The 22,303-nt window shown below is 43.6% G+C and overlaps 1 protein-coding gene across 1 annotated transcript in view; it reads left to right on the top strand.

Annotated features, from left to right (window-relative positions):
• Positions 1–22,303, top strand: part of CYP39A1 (cytochrome P450 family 39 subfamily A member 1) — a 169,369-nt gene that overhangs the window by 132,996 nt on the left and 14,070 nt on the right. The window contains exon 11 of the mRNA XM_082249199.1: positions 7,974–8,061. Coding sequence (XP_082105325.1) covers positions 7,974–8,061 — 88 coding nt within the window. The remainder of the gene's footprint in view (positions 1–7,973; positions 8,062–22,303) is intronic.

Here is a 22,303-nt window from a genome sequence, read left to right as displayed (position 1 = left end):
TGACCGTTTCACCCAAAATGTTTATTTTGTGAATTTAGACTTTGATTAGGCACTATGTGCGAAATAGATTAAGGTTTCTCATTTAGTATCCCTTCATTTGTGCCTGTCTGTGCATCTTCCCAACAAAGCTTATACATAAGCAGGACAAACTAGAGAATGAAGCAGTTACGCTGTATTTACACCTGAGCGTCGTGTTTGAGAGTTTTTTTGGGCGATTTTTCAGGCGTTTGTGTGGGCGTTCCCGAGCGTTTTTGTACAGCATTTTAAAACTTTTTTTTGAGCGTTGGTCCGTTTTTCTTCTTAGCCAGTAAAAAAATATATAATCTATTTCATCATTTGTTGCCATGTTTTTTTTAGCTTTTTATCCACCTTTGTTTATTATTTATTATTATTATTTATTTTTACATTTTGTTTCTTATGGGTTAAAGGTATGGTTAGGGTTATGTTTATTTATTTATTGTTTTTATTATTTCCTTTTTATTTATTTATTTAGTCAGGTTAGGTGTTAGGGTTAGGGGTTGGGGTTAGGGTTATTTTATTTATTTTTATTTCATTTTTATGATTATTATTTAAGTTTGTTATTATTTATTTTAATTATTTATTTGGATTTAATTATTGCATTTGAACAAAAAAAATGTTCAGGAACGCGTGACAAAACGCGCTAGAACACTTAAAAGTTCCCTAATCAGGCGTTTACCTGCATTTCTATGGAACAAAAAATATATCAAAAACCAATCTGCCCGATTCACGCTACAAAAAAGCTCCTGAACTTTTTTTGAGGTTAAGGCTTCATTCACAACTGAGTGTATTGTTTTCAGGCGTTTTTTTTTTGTGCGTTTTTTCAGGCGGTTTTTTTGGGCATTTTTCAGGCGTTTTTTGCTGGTGTTTGGAGGCAGGCACTGACATCTAACAAAAACGTTGGTAATCTGCCAAAAAAGAAGCTCATGTACTTTTTTGAGCTTCAGCCGTTTTGCTTCAGGTGAGAAAACGCTCAGATGTGAACAGGGGCCATTGAAATGAATGAGATTTTGCTTGTTGGGCGTTTTGAGACTTAAGAGATGAGTGTTTTATGAGCTGAAAACGCTCAGGTGTGAACAGGGCCTTAGGCGTTTGGCTTCAGGAGACGTGTAGTGGAGATGTGAACCATCTTAGATCTTATTTGATTTTTTCCTCCTCCAGCGTTTTGAAGCGTCAAGGTGTGAATGGGGCCTTAAGGTTGATTTGAAAGCGTTTGGTTTCAATGATCAATGCAGTGACAATACAAAATCATTTTTACCACTACATCTTTTGCTTAAAGATGAAGTTTACATATAATTTTTTTAGCATGGTTGCATTGGTGCAGTTTGGTCCAATGTAAATATGCATACCTCTGTAAACTGCTAATCACTGTAGTAGTTGCCACTACTACAGTGACAGCAACCGTTATCTGTTTTTTGTGTCGAGTTTAGTGCCCTTCTGCATTGTAACCATAGGAAGTCGCTTGCTCGCCATTTCTGCTATTATTCACAGAATGCTTCAGATTTGATTTTTTATTAATTCAAAAGCATTTTCTGATTGGACAAGGTGATTGTGACATCACTGCCTCACTTCTCCACCTCCTCCAATTAGAGAATGCCTTGTATTAAAAAAATACAAGGCTTTCCCTGAATGGTGGCAGTGCTGAGTGGGCAACTTACCCCCCCCCCCCCCTTGTGGTTACTGTACACCAGGGCAGCTACTCTGCACTGGACCTGGAAGACTTCTGCTGTCACTAATTTTAGTGGCAACTACTATAGTGGTTTGCAGCTCCCACCGGGATAAGGTATGAATTATCCATGCATATACCCATGTAAACATGATTTAAAAAATAATATCTATAACTTCAACTTTCATTTTCTAACTATTCTTTTTTGATGTATTTTGATGGAATGTCATTCATTTGCTATGAGTTACTTTATCCCTGGGCTGAGGAGGATGCAAAGAGGTCCCTAGCCTTGTAGCTCCATCAACATACATTATACATCACAATATGGCAGTTGTTTTTGTATAAGTTTAGGGCAGCAGAGTACAAATCTGAATTCCCCTTTAATTGTCCTGGTCTGGTTGCTGAGCATTCACTTGTACAGTTTTTGGGAAATACTTGTAGCCAAGCCAGATATCAAACGCATAATATAATCTTATATCCGTTTTAGCGTACACGGCATTTGAACCATCTGTGTTGCTAATTAAATGGCTTGTTTCCACTTTTAATTACTAGAAAGGATTACAATGGACATTTTTTTTTAAGTTGGCAGAATGGTGGGTACACAATGTGTGTGTCCAGGGAGAAGCCATCCTGTTCTGTGTAGTTCAGTATTGTGTGGCATTCAGATAAAGCTGCTGAAGCTACAGAGGAATTAAGGGATGGGGGAACAGACAAAAGAATTCACAGGGGATGGAGGAAAGAAGAGGCAAGAAAAGATCGGGAAGGATGAGAGAAAAAAGAGATACAGGAGAGACTAGCGGGCAGAAAAAAAAGAAGACACAGGAATCCCTGTAACAAATTATACCGCTCTTATGGAGACGATCATCCAGAAAAGGGTTAAATACATTCCAGAATATCTTCCACATTTTCACACAGTCTGTTTCTTTTTTAAGCTTCAGTCTGGTCCTGAAAGGCTGGGGGTCACTTTATCTCTTGGGAATTATGCAGACTGAGTAGACTGTCTGACTTGTTTATCTCTCTGTGTAGTAGATGCTGTGGTATTGAAACGCAACAAGCCTCCTGTAGACTAGCTCTGGACATGCCAACAGTAGACTAGTTCTGGACATGCCGACTGGCCCTGGTCGTGCCACCAGTAGGCTGGCCCTGGTCGTGCCACCAGTAGGCTGGCGCTGGGCGTGCTGCCAGTAGGCTGGCGCTGGGCGTGCTGCCAGTAGGCTGGCGCTGGGCATGCTGCCAGTAGGCTGGCATTGGGCGTGCGGCCAGTAGGCTGGTGCTGGGCATGCTGCCAGTAGGCTGGCATTGGGCGTGCTGCCAGTAGACTGGCGCTGGATGTGCCACCAGTAGACACTATCTGTTTCTTTTTTTTTAAGCTTCAGTCTGGTCCTGAAAGGCTGGGGTAACTATATCTCTTGAGAATCATGCAGACTGAATAGACTGTCTGACTTGGTTATCTCTGTGTGTAGTGGATGCTGTGGTATTAAAACACAACAAGCCTCCTGTACCAGTAGACAACCCTGGACATGCCAACAGTAGACTAATCCTGGACATGCCACCAGTAGACTAGCCCTGGACATGCCAACAGTAAACTAGTTCTAGACATGCCAACTGGCCTTGGGTGTGCCACTAGTAGACTGACCCTGGTTGTGCCACCAGTAGACTGGTGGCTGGCCCTGGGCGTGCCACTAGTAGACTGGCCCTGGGTGTGCCACCAGTAGACTGTAGTATTAAAACACAACAAGCCTCCTGTACCAGTAGACAACCCTGGACATGCCAACAGTAGACTCATTGTGGACATGCCGACTGGCCCTGGACATGCCACCAGTAGACTAGCTCTGGACATGCCAACAGTAGACTAGTTCTAGACATGCCAACTGGCCCTGGGCGTGCCACCAGTAGACTGGTGGTGGGCGTGCCACCGGTAGACTGGTGGTGGGCACACCACCAGTAGACTGGCGCTAGGAGTGCCACCAGTAGAAGTTTATGTTGGAAAGCACTGCACAAACTGTTGGCGCTATATAAATCCTGTATAATAACATTAATAACAGAAACTAAGAAAAAAAAAAAATATATATATATATATATATATATATATATATATATATATATATATACCGTCATTTTTTTTTTTTTTTTTTTTACGCTTTTATATAGCAAAAAAAAAACCCTAGTGGTGGTTAAATACCAACAAAAGAAAGCTCTATCTGTCTCATAAAAAATAATAAACATTTCATATGGGTACAGTGTTGCATGACTGAGTATCTGTCAATCAAAGTGTGACAGCACTAAAAGCTGAACATTATCCTGGGCAGGAAGGGGGTGAAAGTTTCCAGTATTGAGGTGGTTAAAGTACATTTTTTATTCTTTATTTAGAATGTATATTAAACCTACAATAGTGCGTCCATTGTAAAGAATTGGTTCAGTTCATTGCCTAGATTTCCCTCCAGTCTTGAGAAACTAATATGTGTGTGGCCAATAATGGCAGCCAAGGTGAAGACTAGGACTACTGTTATTTTTATAGCCAGTCTTTAGGCCAGCTAGAGTAGTAGAGCCCTGTCTCCCTACACCAGGGACACCATTTAGCGCATGGTATATAGACAAACGACACAGTCCCGGACCCCCCAGTTCAGTGGTCTATGAAGAATTATTATGCAAAATTGGTTTAACTTATAAGTTAATAATAAAATAATTGATTAATAAAAGGATATTGCACAATCATATATTTTATATTTTTATGGGAGGACGTTTTTGCCATCCTTACCTTTCACTGTGGAACAAGCATCAATATTTTCCATTGCCAGCCCAGGGGGCAATTCAGTGATATACTGCATCTTAAAGGAGGTTATCTCTATTGGAATAATAGAAAAGCAAGTTGGGTCCTAGAGGCTCGTAGTCTTCTGGTGAGTGGCCCCCTTTTTTCAATAGGTGGAGGATTACTAAGCACATGCACCTTATAATAGAAGACATCTGAGCACTTGACACTTTTTGGGGGTGATATTATTGATCCGGACATCATATGGACTTTTGTCATCTGCTTATTGATTATATTGATATATGACCATTTATTAATTTCTAATTTATTACCTTTTTATTCACAATCACTTTTCAGCACTCAGCAGTTTAGTATACAGCGCCTTAAATTTATTTCACGTATTCCTTTTTTGGTTGCACAAAAAATTGTTGGCTGCTGTGTATATGTTATTGTAGATTTCTATCACTAGGAGGCGCCATTTTTTTAATATTTACTCATTAACTTATGTGCATTCCAGTGGCGGCTGGTGCTCAAAATTTTTGGGGGGGGGCGCAAAAAGAAAAATGTAATAGGTATTGCTTCGCGTCAAAAAACGCAGTAAAAAATTGCGTGACTTTGAAGTCATGGTACAGGCATGGCACAGGTGATGGTACAGGCATGGCATAGGTGATGCTACAGGCATGGCATAGGTGATGGTACAGGCATGGCACAGGTGATGGTATAGGCATGGCACAGGTGATGGTATAGGCATGGCATAGGTGATGGTACAGGCATGGCACAGGTGATGGTATAGGCATGGCACAGATATGGTATAGGCATGTCACAGGTCATGGTACAGGAGATGGTATATGCCCCCTTTCAATGCAGTGACCAGCGTACATGCCCCCTTTCAATGCAGAGACCAGTGTACATGCCCTCTTCAATGCAGAGTTCAGCGTGCGTGCCCCCTTCAATGCAATGAACATTGTGCTGTGCCCCCTTCAATGCAATAAACACTGTGCTGTGCCCCCACAATGCAGAGTTAAGCGTGCATGCCCCCTTCAATGCAACTGTGCTGTGCCCCCTTCAATGCAATGAACAATGTGCTGTGCCCCCTTCAATGCAATAAACAATGTGCTGTGCCCCCTTCAATGCAATAAACACTGTGCTGTGCCCCCTTCAATGCAATAAACACTGTGCTATGCCCCCTTCAATGCAATGAACACTGTGCTGTGCCCCAACAATGCAGAGTTCAGTGTGCATGCCCCCTTCAATGCAACACTGTGCTGTGCCCCCTTCAATGCAATAAACACTGTGCTGTGCCCCCTTCAATGCAATGAACACTGTGCACTGTGCTGTGCCCCCACAATGCAATGAACACTGTGCTGTGCCCCCTTCAATGCAATAAACACTGTGCTGTGCCCCCTTCAATGCAATAAACACTGTGCTGTGCCCCCTTCAATGCAATAAACACTGTGCCCCCTTCAATGCAATGAACTCTGTGCTGTGCCCCAACAATGCAGAGTTCAGCGTGCATGCCCCCTTCAATGCAACTGTGCTGTGCCCCCTTCAATGCAATGAACACTGTGCTGTGCCCCCACAATGCAGAGTTCAGCGTGCATGCCCCCTTCAATGCAACTGTGCTGTGCCCCCTTCAATGCAATAAACACTGTGCAGAGTTCAGCGTGTGTGCCCCCTTCAATGCAACTGTTCCGTGCCCCCATCAATGCAGAGTTCAGCGTGCGAGCCCCTTTCAATGCAGAGCGCCACAGCATTGTCCCAAATCACTGCAGAGCGCCACAGCATTGTCCCCAATCACTGCAGAGCGCCACAGCATTGTCCCCAATCACCGCAGAGCGCCACAGCATTGTCCCCAATGATTGCAGAGTGCCACAGCATTGTACCCCAATGATTGCAGAGGGCCAGCATTGCCCCCCAATGATTGCAGAGCGCCACAGCATTGTCCCCCAATGATTGCAGAGTGCCAGCATTGTCCCCCAATGATTGCAGAGTGCCAACATTGTCCCCCAATGATTGCAGAGTGCCAGCATTGTCCCCCAATGATTGCAGAGTGCCAGCATTGTCCCCCAATGATTGCAGAGTGCCAGCATTGTCCCCCAATGATTGCAGAGTGCCAGCGTGCGTGCTCCCTTCAAACTTACCTGGCGGCGGGGCGGCTCAGCTTCTTCCTCTTCTGCGGCGGGTCCTTCTCCCTCGTCTCGGCGGCGGGAACCGGCGGGCGGCCTGCTCCCTTCAAACTTACCTGGCGGCGGCGCGGCTCAGCTTCTTCCTCCTCTTCTGCGGCGGGTCCTTCTCCCTCGTCTCGGCGGCGGGAACCGGCGGGCGGCCTCTCCTTTTCTCTGAGTGACGGTGAGTGACTGACGCACGCACTGGCACCGCCCCCATTGCGACGTCAGCGATAGCCTGGATGATTGGTCCAGGCTGTAGACTGGACCAATCACAGCCAGGATATCAGAAAGTGGGGGTGTCCAACCGCAAAGACTTGCGCCCAGGATACCCCCCTACCCCCCAGAAGGCAGCCAATCGGCGCCTCTTCTGGGACGTAACCCCACCCCCAGCCACCAGTTCCTTCAGGCAAGGCCGGCGAACCCAATTTTTTTTTTTGGACAACTTTATTTGTTCGTTTTTTTTTTTTTTTTTTCTTTTTTTTTTTTCTTTTTTTTCAGGGGTAGGGGGGCGGCGCCCTGGCGCCCCCTATGCACGGGCCGCCACTGGTGCATTCCCCACGCCTTATTCATTATACTGGCTTCATGAAATAAGAAATGTGTTCCATTTATGAGATTTCCCTTTACTTTCTATTCTATAAACAAAACAGGAAGTGAGAGGAAATTTACAAAGTGGTTGGCCCTATTGGAGAGTTCCCCCCTGTGCTAGTGACAACTTAAAATTCTGGATTTTTTTCTCACTTCAATCCAAGTGACCGTGGTCAGTCTACCTCTTGGTGACACAGATGGCAATACAAACTTGACAGAGGTTTTATCCCCTCACCACTCTATTTGCCTTAAAGTTTAGCTTAATGCATTCTCTGCATTAAGGTAAAAAATGCGTTGTCCCTAAACACTTACCTGGCTCCATGTCTTCGGCTCCAGCACCACTCCCCTTGCTTCCTGTTTCACAGGAGAAACTGACAGTAGCCGAGTCCTAGGCAGTTGGTCATGCTCATGTGAGTGGAAAATCGGGGCATGGGTACCAGCGCTGTGTGTGTCTATAGACGCACACAGCCTGGGTGAGGACAATACATGCACGGGTGTACCCTTAGCGCCTGGCTTGCTACAGGAGACATCTGGTGGATAGAGGAGCTGACAGTGCTGGCAGGGGACTGCAAGAAGGGGAGGAAATTTAATTTTCAATGCACAGAGCAGGGAAGTATTACCTTTTTTTTTTTATAGAAACCTTTAGTATTTCTAAAGTTATCAATAGCTAAGCTTACATTGTTTTGGGTTTCCTTTTTTTAATTGTATCCTTTTAATTATCACTTTATTTATCAATAGGCAAGCTTACATTGTTTTTTTTTTTTGTTTTTTTGTTTTTTTAATGCAGGTGGTTTGCCTTGATGGAAATTCACATGTTGGTGGTTTTATTCCTCTTCAAATATGAGTTCGAGCTACTGGATCCACTTCCCAAACAGGTACATTTCTATTTATGTGGCTTGTGATCTCAATGTTTTTATACCTTCATGCATTTTATGCATGAAGGTAAAAAACCTACGTGCAGCAGCCCCCCCAGCTCCCTCTAATACTTACCTAAGCCCCATCTCGATCCAGCTATGTGCATCAGAGCCTTTGCTATCCTTCCTCATTGGCTGAATTAGCAGCGGGAGCCATTGGCTCCCACTACTGTCAATGACAGCCAATGAGGAGAGAGCAGGGGGTGGGGCCGAGCCATGTGTGTGAATGGAAACACAGAGCAGCAGCTTGGCTCAGCTCTGGTGCCCCTATTGCAAACTGCTTGCTGTGGTGGCACTTGACGGGAGGGAGGGGCCTAGAACATTGTTGGGTTACCCGAGAAGAGGAGGATCAGTGCTGCTCTGTGTAGTGATTTTGCACAAAACCAACTGCACAGAGCAGGTAAGTATGACATGTTTGTCATTAAAAAAAAAAAAACATATTGCCTAAATGAGTATTTGACTCTTGGGGTATTTTGTGTATTACTTACACATTTTGTATCAAACAGCCTCTATACATTGCCAGAGGTTTTCTGTGATAAAAACCAGTCAGTGCTGCCGTCTCTCCTTGTGAAGGGTGACTGGTCTTGTATCTGCCCCCTCCTGTGAAGGGTGACTGGTCTTGTATCTGCCCCCTCCTGTGAAGGGTGACTGGTCTTGTATCTGCCCCCTCCTGTGAAGGCTGACTGGTCGTGTATCTGCCCCCTCCTGTTGTTTTCTACTTCTGGTCCCCCCACAGCTCTGCTTTCTGCATAGGCTATGTACAGTGTGTACAGCACATTTGTGTTGTCAATACTAGTTGTACAAGGTAATATCTGGGTGTATGAAGTCACTTCCGGGTCAGCTTCTGTGTCCCCGACTAGCATACGGATGTACAGTAAAACCTTGGATTGCGAGCATAATTCGTTCCGGAAGCATGCTTGTAATCCAAAGCACTCTTATATCAAAGCGAATTTCCCCATAAGAAATAATGGAAACTCAGATGATTTGTTCCACAACCATTTATTCATAAATCCTTCAATTTATAGTCCATATAAAAAGATTATAGCATTGCGATAGGTTGTGTAACCATACAATGTCCATCCACAAATAGCCGCTTCCACAAGGGGATTGGAAGCAAAATCCAGCAGGAGCTACAGGGTAGCAATATGGTTCCATTTAATGAAGGTACAACATTTAGCAACTCACACGGTTGATGAATAAATCAGGCACATCTAAGTATGCAGGCATCCGGGGTAAAGCTGTCCACATAGACCATCTTCTGCACAGCCGGCTGCTAGTCTGTAATCCTGACCGGGAAGACCACCCTGCAGTAAAGCGATCTGAAAGCGAGGGGCAGCATGGAAAGGATGACGTAGATGACGGTGCGGAGGATGGTCCTATGTGGACAGCTTTACCCCTGATGCCTGCATCCTTAGATGTGCCTGTTCCAATCATCAACCATGTGAATTGCTAAATGTTGTACCTTCATTAAATTTAACCATATTGCTACACTTAGAGGCGCCTCTCTTCTCTTTTATACTCAGCTGTGACTTGAGGCTACTTGTATATCAAGACATCGCTTGTATATCAAGTCAAAATTTATTTGAAAATTTTGCTTGTCTTGCAAAGCGCTCTTAAACCAAGTTACTCTCAAACCGAGGTTTTACTGTATTGCAATGTTATGTGCATTACAATACATTTAGTGGAGCCCAGAGGAGACATTTAGACCCTGTATGTCTCAAAAAAGAGAACTTGTTGCCTAAAAACCATCACATAGGGGACCTTTTGTCCCCTATGTAATGAAAAAAAAGTTAAGCAAAAAAAACCCACTTTTTTTTGCAAATAAATAGCCACACTCAGGCACATAAACCCCACCCCCACATATACGCATGCACTATCGCACGCGTCGGGAGCGCCTACGCATGAACACATTGATTGCGATACACAGGTTACATATCGCCACACATGCCAGAGTGAGAGCAATAATTCTAATGCAAGACCTCCTCCATAACACAAAACTGATGACCTATAGGGGACATTTGAAGTGTCACCTATAGAAAATATAGGGTACTGAAGTTGTTGCCATTTCACGGGCGCATGCCAATTTAAAATTTGACATGTTGGGTACCTATGTACTCAGTGCAATCTCGTCTTTTATTTTTTACCAAAAATATGGGTAGTTTATTGTGTGCGTTTGCCCTAATATTCACTTTAGTGTGTTTTTTTACTGAAATGTTGCGTTTCCTATACCTTTGCAGTACTAGTATCAAGTGACATAAAACATTTGAACTACCACTATTTTTTTCTCTAGGGTGTCTGCTTTCAGAATATATATATATATATATATATATATATATATATATTAATGTTTTTGAGTTTTTTTGTAATCTTCAGGCCTAAAATAATTTTTTTAAACGTCTGCTAAAAATGCAAACATGGCCCTGGCAGGGAAAGGGTTAAATGCGTTTATACCTTATAAACGGACGGTCTTTTCCGAATCGCAACCTAGTGCTCCCAGGTCCTGCCTTAATTAAGAAGTAGCAGGTGCACAAGACCTAAGGTCCTGTAAGCGTATTTGTTATTTTACTCCTCCCAGAGTTCTCCAGGGAACAATTAAAACTACCCTCACAGTAGGGTTCCCCCTTAATCTTAATCCTCGCATTCTGCAGGCTCCCTCCTCTCAGCATGACCATGGATGTTTCTCTTTAGCAGGCAGTCACATGCTGACATCATTGCATACGACCCAGGACCAACAATCCTGCATAGTAAGTGAGGACACCAAAGTCTAGTCCACAACAAAGAGCTGAAGGGAAGAGGTGAGTGCTGGCTGTCTGGGGAGTGAGGCACAAGGTAAGTAAAAAATAAATTGCTTTTAGCCCTCGTTCACATTGACTACAGCTTTGAAATCGTGCAACTTTATCTGAAATCGCACAATTTCAAAGCCGCATGTCAGTGCGACTTGGAAGACATCTGTGTGGCTTCATGCACTGATGCCTATGCAAGTCACACCCAAAATTGCCAATAGTGCAGGAACTACTTTTTCAAATCAGTGGGGCACCACAAAGTCGGTGTCACACCGATTTGAACAGAGCGATTGCCAGCAATAGGCTGTGATTTGTCATGCAGTCAAATTGCATGACAAGTCGCTCCAGTGTGAACGGGGGTCTAAAAGCTACCCTAGGTAAAAAGGGCATTTAACCCTTGCAGTGTAGGGGGTGTTACTCCACTGCAAGGGTAGTTTTAATTTTTCTCCAGGGCTCAGCTTTAGTTCCCCCCCCCCCCCCCCCTCCACTGTGTACAACAGATTGTTGTCACATCGTTTATTTAGGCTCTCAGGTACAAAGTGATATGTGGATCGCCAGGCATCTCGTTAACTTAATCAGCCCACAGAGGCAGTGGAAAGTCCAGGTCACCCCTGAGCTTGGCAGTGTGATGTGATGCCGACCATGGCCTGGCATACCTGTCATTGTTGTGTCATGATTCAGAGTTTGAAAGGGGAAAGTGAGTGTTGAGAGCTGGGCGTGTGCTGGATTCATTCCACCGCCATGAAAGAATGATGACCTTCACTGGTATTGCTAGCTTTTCCTATCATGTAACATTGTGTGTGGGAGAAAATACCAACTGCACACAATACCTGGCTGGCTGTGGCAGACTACCTAACAGAAGACTAAAGGTGGGCATCCTAGAGCCTTTCAAGGTTGGGAAAAGTTTCCTAAGTCATTGCCAGGGCTGTATTTGCTTTGAGGTGGACCTTTAACTCACAAAGTGTGGATTTGCTTTTTCCGAGGAATATTAAAAAATGGTAATAAGAAAGATTTATCTTTTGTCTAGAGTTCCTGAAAAATAGCAGTGTACTACAGCCTCATAGCTTATAGCTGTATATCTTTGACTACAGCCTCATAGCTATATATCTGCAGTAACCAACGCGTTTCATGGGCTCACACCTTGCCGACCGCGCTATAGCCGAATGATGGCTGCAGCATGGTCGTCTAGTTCTGGGATGCCGTCCTATGACTGCTTCCTGTGATCGCGCTCTCTGGACACTGCTGATCACAGATTGAGGTAAGGAGCCAATCAGTGGCTCTTTACCAAGTGATCATCCATCTCCAATCACAGCTGATCATGGAGGTAAACAGATGCAAATTATCGGCACTCTTTTCCTTCCTGCTGACAGCGTGAGAAGAGTAGAAGACAGCCAATAACAGGCTTCTGTAAAAGGGGGCATCTACACTGATAATCAGGGCATTGATTATCAGTGTCCTGATTATCAGTTAACACCCACCAATGCTGCCAATCTGTGCCCACTAGTGCTGCCAATCAGTTCTGCCAATCAGTGCCCATTAATGCCTCCTAATCCGTTTTACCTATCAGTGTACATCAGTGCTGCCTATTAGTGCATCCTTATCAGTGCCTCCTCCTCAGTGCCCATCATTGCAGCCGCATACGCGCACTTCAGTGAAAGAGAAAAATTACCTGTTTGCAAAATTTTATAACAAACTGTGAAAAAGTTTATTTAGCACAAAATAAAAAAGCCAGCGGTGATTAAATACCATCAAAAGGCAGCTCTATTTGTGTGAAAAAAAAGATAAAAAATTATTTTTGGGTAAAGTATTGCATGACCGCGCAATTGTCATTCAAAGTGCGGCAGCACTAAAAGATGAAAATTGGCCTGGGCAGGAAGGGGGTAACAGTGCCAGTAGGCAAGTGGTTAAAAGGTAGCATACAGTATGTATTACAGGTGTTTTGGGTTGCCAGTCAGGCTCCATGACTGGTGATCAAAAACAGCTATACCATATTACTGTCCAGTTTTTTCCTTAAACAATGCCAGCCTTATAAGCCCTGATGAAGGAAGGGGGTTATGGGAGTTCCTGAAATGTGTTGGCTTTCTGTTGTCATTTCATGGCACTCTCATACTTTATACGTTCTCTAGAGAACTGTAGGGCGGCGAGAGTCAATAGAATGTTGAAAGTAGTCTTTGCATATATATTATATAACGGCACATTCTAGCAGTAGTGTGTACAGAAATAATTGCATGACACAAGAGGCACAGCTTTTACACTCTCAGCCAAGTGTGCCTAGGGCACCATGATGTTTAAATATGGCTCAGCCTATAACTTATGATGTGAGCATGCATACATAAAATTATCTGCATTCATGCCAGCTTAGATAAAGCAGTGTGTATGTATGGTGCTGTGAAAAAGTATTTACACCCTTCCTGATTTTTTTTTTTTTTTGCACATTTGTCACACTTAAATGATTTAGATCATCAAACAAAATTTTAATATTTCCCAAACATAACCTGAGTAAATACAAAATACCATTTTTAAATGAGGATTTCATTTATTAACAACTTCTGGACGGGAAGGATTTGCCCCCTTGATGACCAGGCCATTTTTTTGCGATTCGGCACTACGTTACTTTAACGGACAATTGCGCTGTCGTGCGATGCTGTACATAAATGAAATTGATGTCCTTTTTCCCCACAAATAGAGCTTTCTTTTGGTGGTATTTGATCACCTGTGCGACTTTTTATTTTTGTGCGCTATAAACAAAAAAAAAAGCGACAACTCTGAAAAAAATAAACAATATTTTTAATTTATTGATATATAAAATTCCCAGTAAAAAAATGTAAAAATCCAATTTTTTCATCATTTTAGGCCAATTTGTATTCTGCTATATATTTTTGGTAAAAAAAAATCCCAATAAGCATACTTTGATTGGTTTGCGCAAAAGTTATCAAGTCTACAAACTAGGGGAAAGATTTATGTCATTTTTATTTTTTTATTTTATTTTTACTAGTGATGGCGGTGATCTGCGATTTTTAGCGGGACTGCGACATTGCAGCAGACAGATCGGACCCCTGACTGACATTTTTTACACTTTTGGGGGGACCGGTGACATTACTACAGTAATCAGTGCTAAAAATATGCACTGTTACTGTAATAATGACACTGGCAGGGAAAGGGCTAAGTGTGAGCCTAGGGGAGTGTTATCTAACTGTATGGGAGAGATACTTCTGGAATCAACACAGAGACCTGTGATCCTAAATAGGAGGATCACAGGCTCTCTGTGTTCATTTCAGAGAGAACAACGGTCTGCTGTGTTTACAACAGCAGACCGTCGTTCTCTCTCACTGGAGAGCGATCGCGGGTGCCCGGCGGCAGTAGATCAGCGTCCTTACTTTCCAATAGGGCGGGCGCGTCCCCAGGAGCGCTCCCGCGAACCAACATACCCATACGTCGGTTCATGCAGCCGAGCCAGCCTACCGCAGTATATTTACGGTAGGCGGTCGGCAAGTGGTTAAGGGAAAAAAGCTGTCCAAACCTGCCTGGCCCTATGTGGAAAAGTAATTGCCCCCTAAACCTAATAACTGGTTGCGCCACCCTTGGCGGCAACAACTGCAATCAAGCTTTTGCCAAAACTGGCAATGAGTCTTTCACATTAGAATTTTGGCCCACTCTTCTTGGCAGAATTGTTTTAATTCAGCCACATTGGAGGGTTTTCCAGCATGAAAGGGTTGTTTAAGGTCTTTCCACAGCATCTCAATTGGATTTAAGTCTGGACTTTGACTAGGACACTCCAAAACCTTAATTTTGTTTTTCTTTTGAGTCATTCAGAGGTGGACTTTGTGGTGTGTTTCAGACCTTTTTCCTGCTGCATAACCCAAGTGCGGTTGAGCTTGAGGTCACAAACTGATGGCTGGACATTCTCCTTCGGGATTTTCTGGTAGAACGCAGAATTCATGGTTCCAACAATTATGACAAGTCGTCCAGTTCCTGAACCTGCAAAGCAGCCCCAGACCATCACACAACCAGCACCATGTTTGATTGTTGGAATTATGTTCTTTTTATAAAAATGCTGTGTTCGTTTTACACCAGATGTAACGGGGTGCACACCTTCCACAAATTTCAACTTTTGTCTCATTAGTCCACAGAATATTTGCCCGAAAGTCCTGGGAATAATCAAGATGTTTTTTGACAAATGTGAGATCTTTGTGTTCTTTTTAGTCAGCAGTGGCTTTGGCCTTGGAACTCTCCCATGGGTGCCATTTTTGCCCAGTCTTTCTTATTGTTGAATCATGAACTCTCACCTGAACTGAGGCAAGTCAGTGTTCTTCTTTATATGTTTTTCTGGGTTCTTTTATGACCTCCTGGATCAGTCATCGTTGTGCCTTTGGAGTCATTTTGGTAGGTTAGCCACTCCTGGGAAGGATCACCGCTGTTCAAAGTTTCCTCCATTTGTGGATAATGGCTCTCACCCGTGGTCCGCTGGAGTCCCAAAGCCCTTAAAAATGGTTTTGTAACCCTTGCAGAGTGATACATGTCAATTACTTTGTTTCTTATCTGTTCTTGAATTTCTTTAGCTCGCGGCATGATGTGTTGCTTTTTTAGATCTTTTAGCGTGCCTTGCTTAGTCAGACAGCTTCTATTTAAGTGATTTCTTGATTCAACAGGTCTGGTAACTCAGCTTTCCAAAAAATGTGGTTAATCACAGTTCATTCATTATTTAGTAAGCGGGAGATTCCTTTTTGACATAGGGCCAGGCAGGTTTGGACAGCTTTTTTCCCTTGATTGTAAAGTGATTGTAAAGTCTCATTTTTATTATTATTTTTTTTTTAAATAACAAACATGTTATACTTACTGCTCTATGCAGTGGTACTGCCCAGAGCAGCCTGGATCCTCCTCTTCTGGGATCCCTCTTCCGCTTTCCTGTCCCCTCCCTCCTGTTGAGTGCCCCCACAGCAAACAGCTTGCTATGAGGACACTCGAGCCGAGTCACAGCTCCGTGTGCCCATTCAGACGCAAAGCCTGGACCTGGCCCCACCCCCTCTCTCTCCTGATTGGCTGAATGATTTGATTGACAGCAGCCAGGAGCCAATGTCGCCATGCTGCTGTCTTAGACAATGAGGAGGGGAGTCCAAAGCAACTTAGACACGCCTGCAACATCGCTGGGTAAAGAAGGGCTCAGGTTAGTATTAGGGGGGGGGGGTTGAAGGGGGCTGCTGCACACAGAAGGTTTAAAGGTAAAAAAAAAACTTTTGCCTTTACATTCCCTTTAATAAATGAAATCCTCATTTAAAAACTGCACTTTGTATTTACTGGGTATATCTTTGTGTATTATTAAAGATTGCTTGATGATCTGAATCATTTGTGACAAATATGCAAAAAAAAAAAATCAGGAAGGGGACGTATATTTTTACATATATGCTCAAATTTAAAGGTATTTGTTGCCTCTCAAAATCAAAGTACTCCCCCTCACAAGGCCTTCATCTGCTTTTCTCTCCAAAAGGAGGGCACTTTAATTTTTTTAGGCATCATCCAGGGTCAAGATCTGTTTTCTGGCCTGAAATGCTGGCTCAGACATGACACAATCATGTAAATCCTGAGGCTTTGTGTTCACAAATGTCTGACACAGATCAGCCACTACTGCGGCCTCTCACTTTGTAATGTGCTATAAAGCTACAATGTTGTGGTCTGATCACTGGGGGAGAGGAGACTAAGGAAATGCTTCCTCCTGTCTACTAATGACTGATGACATCAGTCACTTAAGTCATTGAGCAAGGTCATTGTGCAGTGTTCAATGTTGTAAATTTATAGATGCGTGTGTATATGTATGTATGTGTATGTATGTGTGTGTATATGTATATGTGTGTATATGTATGTATGTATATATATATATATATATATATATATATATATATATATATATATATATATATATATATATATATATAATTAATTTACAAAACTCTCAAGCACTGCTATTTAATTATTTATTTTTTATATTTATCATACTCTTGCTGTATATCACTGCTGCATTTCATGCAGACTTGTGAATTAACTGTAAAGTCTACCTTAAAGTAGAATTCCAGCCAAATTCTAACTAGTTTTAAAAATGCTCCCTACCCCTTCCTAACACCTATACTAACTAACCTGTGTAAAAAAAAAAAGTGTATATATTTACCTTTTTTTAGCCCGCTGGTTCAGTCACATGATTCAGCTCCCCTATGTCAGACAGTGTTGGCTGCATGGGAGAGGAGAGATCACTGACACCGGCTGCAGCATGGGAGCCTATGGGTGATGTCATCACTCCCGGCTTCCCAGCCATTGTCCAGTGCTCTCTCTCTTACTTTGCAGCCGCCGCAAGTTGACGCAGAGTATCATGTGACCAGACCAGAATGGGCTGAAAAGGACTATATACATCTTTTTATACATGTTAGTATAAGTGTACGGTAGGGGGATGGAGCATTGTTAAGACTAGGTAGACTTTAGCTGGAATTCTACTTTAGGTTTGGTGGCTTTACTTCTTTCTCCAGCAGCGTACCTAAGGTCTAGTCGACCACAAAACAAGTGCTTATTGTGAATTTTGAAGTGAAGAAACCATTGTGTTGCAACTCATTACAGTATCCTGAATTGGCAGTCGTCCTCCAGGACCCCAAGTGTAGGAAAATGAATCTAGAGATATAGCAGAGTAAATCTGCAGCTCTAGAATCCTGGGACAGATTTCAGACTGTACACAACTGTCCAGCAGAACTCAGGCATGTGTTCAGATAAGAGTGGAGATTTCCAGGAACAGGCATGTTGAACTCAAATGACACAAAGTGCCAAACTGAGCAAGATAAATCTGTGCTGTGACCTTCCCGGTCCTCTGGCTTTACATCTTTCTGAGTCACTAACTGAGAACGAGTATGCAGCAGTATGACAGAATTGTTAAGCCAGACACTGTATCTACATCTGGGACAGTGGCTCAAAATATTGAAGCCTATGAATCGGATTGTTAGGCAAGTAGCAGGAGATAAACAATGGCAGCCCATTTATTCCTTTAAATTAGACGTAACTCTAGCTCAGGGCTCCCAAAACCTTTTAAACAAAATGTAATTTCACTGTTGCACTGTTTGAAACTGAAATGTCGTCAGCAGGGGTAAAAAAATGCCCAACTTCAGACATCAGTAGGACTTAAAATGTCCCTATGTTGGTGGTCAGTGAGAGTGAAAATACCACTGCAGTGTTACTCACAGGTAGTAATAAATGCCCTTAGTGTCAGCGGGAGTATTAAATGACTTTGTGTCAGTGGTCAATGGAGTATTAAATGCCTTTGTGTTAGAGGTCATTGGAGTAATAAATGCCCCTGTGTCGGTGGTCAATGAAGTATTCAAATCCCCTGTGCCAGAGGTCAATGGAGTTTTAAATGCCCTTGTGTCAGTGGTCAGTGGAGTATTAAATGCTCCTATCTCAGTGGTCAATGGAATAATAAATGCCCCTGTGTCAGTGGTCAATAAAGTATTAAATTACCTTGTGTCAGTGGTCAATGGAGTATTAATTACCCTTGTCAGTGGTCATTGTAGTATTGAATGTCCATATGTCAGTGGTCATTGGAGTATGAAATGTTTCTGTGACAGTGGTCAATTGAGTATTAAATACCCCCGAGTCTGTGGAGTTTTCAAATCCCCTGGGTCAGTGGTCAATGGAGTATTCAATGTCCCTGTGTCAGTGGCCAATGGAGCATTTAATGCCCCTGTGTCAGTGGTCAATGGAGTATTCAACTCCCCTGTGTCAGTGGATTATTAAATGCCCCTGTATCAGTGGTCAATGGAGTATTCAACTCCCCTGTGTCAGTGGTCAGTGGAGTAATAAATGTCCCTGTGTCAGAGGTCAATGGAGTAGTAAATACCCCTGTGTCAGTGGTCAATGGAGTATTTAAATCCCCTGTGCCAGTGGTCAATGGAGCACTAAATGCCCCTGTGCCAGTGGTCAATGGAGTAGTAAATGCCCCTGTGTGAGTGGTCAATGGAGTATTTAAATCCCATGTCAGTGGTCAATGGAGTTTTAAATGCCTCTGTGTCAGTGGTCAAAGGAGTGTTAAATGTCCCTATGACAGTGGTCACTGGAGTATTAAAAGCCCCAGTGTCAATGGTTAATGGAGTATTCAAATCCCCTGTGCCAGTGGTCAATGAAGTATTAAATGCCCTTGTGTCATTGATCAATGGAGTATTAAATGCCCCTGTGTCAGTGGTCAATGGAGTATTTAATGCCCCTGTGTCAGTGGCCAATGGAGTATTAAATGCACCTGTGTCAGTGATCAATTGAGTATTTAATGCCCCTGTGTCAGTGGTCAATGGGGTATTACATGTCCCTGTGGCAGTAGTCACTGGACTATTAAATACTGTGTCAGTGGTCATTTGAGATTTAAATGCCCCTGTGTCAGTGGTCAGTGGAGTAATAAATGTCCCTGTGTCAGAGGTCAGTGGAGTAGTAAATACCCCTGTGTCAGTGGTCAATGGAGTATTTAACTTCCCTGTGTCAGTGATCAGTGGAGTATTAAATGCTTCTGTGTTAGTTGTCAATGGAGTGTTAAAATCCACTGTGTCAGTGGTCAATGGAGTATTAAATACCCCTGTGTCAGTGGTCAATGAAGTATTAAATGGCCCTGTGTCAGTGGTCAATGAAGTATTAAATGGCCCTGTGTCAGTGGTCAATAGAGTGTTAACATCCGCTGTGTCAGTGGTCAGTGGAGTGTTGAAATCCCCTGTGTCAGTGATCAATGTAGTATTAAATGCTCCTGTGTTAGTGGTCAATGGAGTGTTAAAATCCACTCTGTCAGTGGTCAATGGAGTATTAAATACCCCTGAGTCAGTGGTCAATGGAGTATTAAATGGCCCTGTGTCAGTGGTCAATAGAGTGTTAAAATCTGCTATGTCAGTGGTCAATGGAGTGTTGAAATCCCTTGTGTCAGTGGTCAATCGAGTTTTAAATTCCCCTATGTCAGTGGTCAATGGAGTGTTAAATGTCCCCATGTCATTGGTAATGAAGGATTAAATGCCCCTGTGTCAGTGGTCAATGCAGTATTCGACTCCCTTGTGTCAGTTGTCAATGTAGTATTGAATGCTCTATGTCAGTGGTCAATGGAGTAATAAATGCCCCTATGTCAGTGGTCAATAGAGGAATAAATGTCCCAGTGTCAGTGGTCAATGGAGTATTAAGTGCCCCTGTGTCAGTGGTCAATGGAGTAATAAATGCCCCTGTGTCAGTGGTCAATGGAGTAATAATTGCCCTTAGTGTCAGTGGTCAATGGAGTAATAATTGCCCTTAGTGTCAGTGGTCAATGGAATATGAAATGCCTCTGTGTCAGTGGTCAATGTAGTGCTAAATGCCCTTTTGTCAGTGGTCAAATGAGTATTAAATGTCCCTATGTCAGTGGTCACTAGAGTATTAAAAGCCCCCGGGTCAGTGCTCAATGGAATATTCAAATCCCCTGTGCCAGTGGTCAATGAAGTATTAAATGCCCTTGTGTCAGTGGCCAATGTAGTATTAAATGCCCCTATGTCAGTGGTCAATGGAGTATTAAATGCCCCTATGTTAGTGGTCAATGGATTTATAAATGTTCCTGAGTCAGTGGTCAATAGAGTATTCAAATCCCCTGTGTCAGTGGTCAATGGAGTATTAAATGCCTTTGTGTCAGTGGCCAATGGAGTTTTAAATGCCCTTTTGTCAGTGGTCAATGGAGTAATAAATGTCCCTAAGTCAGTCGTCAATGGAGTATTCAAATCCCCTGTGTCAGTGGTCAATGGAGTATTAAATGTCCCTGTATCAGTGGTAAGTGGAGTATTAAATGCCCCTGTGTCAGTGGCCAATGTAGTATTAAATGCCCCTGTGTCAGTGAGAGGAATGATGTTCCTGTGTCAGTGGGAGGAATAATGCCCCTGTGTCAGTGGGAGGAACGGCCCTCTGTGGTTAGTGGGAGGAATGATGCCCCTCTGTCAATGGGAGGAATGATGCCCCTGTGTCAGTGGGGAGAATGATGCCACTGTGATCAGTGGGAGGAATGATGCCCCTCTTGTCAATGGGAGGAATGATGCCCCTGTGTCAGTGGGAAGAATGATGCCACTGTGGTCAGTGGGAGGAATGATGCCCCTGTGTCAGTGGGAGGAATGATGCTCCTGTGTCAGTGGGAGGAATGATGCCGCTGTGGTCAGTGGGAGGAATGATGCCGCTGTGGTCACTGGGAAGAATGATGCCCCTGTGGTCAGTAGGAGGAATGATACCGCTGTGGTCAGTGGGAGGAATGATGCCGCTGTGGTCAGTGGGAGGAATGGCCCTCTGTAGTCAGTGGGAGGAATAGTCCTCTGTGGTCAGTGGGAGGAATGGCCCTCTGTAGTCAGTGGGAGGAATGGTCCTCTGTGGTCAGTGGGAGGAATGGTCCTCTGTGGTCAGTGGGAGGAATGGCCCTCTGTAGTCAGTGGGAGGAATAGTCCTCTGTGGTCAGTGGGAGGAATGGCCCTCTGTAGTCAGTGGGAGGAATGGTCCTCTGTGGTCAGTGGGAGGAATGGTCCTCTGTGGTCAGTGGGAGGAATGGCCCTCTGTAGTCAGTGGGAGGAATGGTCCTCTGTGGTCAGTGGGAGGAATGGTCCTCTGTGGTCAGTGGGAGGAATGGCCCTCTGTGGTCAGTGGGAGGAATGGCCCTCTGTGGTCAGTGGGAGGAATGGCCCTCTGTGGTCAGTGGGAGGAATGGCCCTCTGTGGTCAGTGGGAGGAATGGCCCTCTGTGGTCAGTGGGAGGAATGGCCCTCTGTGGTCAGTGGGAGGAATGGCCCTCTGTGGTCAGTGGGAGGAATGGCCCTCTGTGGTCAGTGAGAGAAATGGCCCTCTGTGGTCAGTGGGAGGAATGATTCCGCTGTGTCAGTAGTCACAATTGTCTCCTGTGTCAGTGGTCAGAGGGTGATAAATGGCGGCACTTTTGTCGGTGAGCGAGGAAAAGTGCCCTTCTATCAGTGCTTCTGTGTCAGAGTTCATGTCATGGCCAGGACTATACAGGCACAATACTGTTAGGTAAAATTGCATCATTTGTAAAAGAAATGTTTTTTTTTTTTTCGTCCAGCAGCCATCCTTCCTTTTGAACCAGACAATAAGCCTGAACACCTGAAAGCAGAGTATTTATTGCTTGGTTTTATTCTGGCTTCAGTAAACATCAAAGGCCGGCATTTGTGGGATAAACAAGCCCATAGCATACTGTGATAGTACAGTTAGAATATTCAGCACATTGTATAATCGTCAACCACCACATCCAGTGCCCTGCATTTCTATAGGTTTGTCACATCCATATTTAGTATTAAATGAAGCCTGTACTGAGAAATATGTGATAAAAGGGGCATTTAGGGAGGTTTTTTTTTTAAATATTTCTATGCCAGTGATTAGAGGGGGGAAGGCAGGAGCCTAGAGATTTGATTT

This window comes from Pelophylax lessonae (assembly GCF_965119305.1).
Source record: "Pelophylax lessonae genome assembly, chromosome: 3".
Classification (NCBI taxonomy): Eukaryota; Metazoa; Chordata; class Amphibia; order Anura; family Ranidae; genus Pelophylax; species Pelophylax lessonae.
This window is presented reverse-complemented; position numbering and strand designations above follow the sequence as displayed.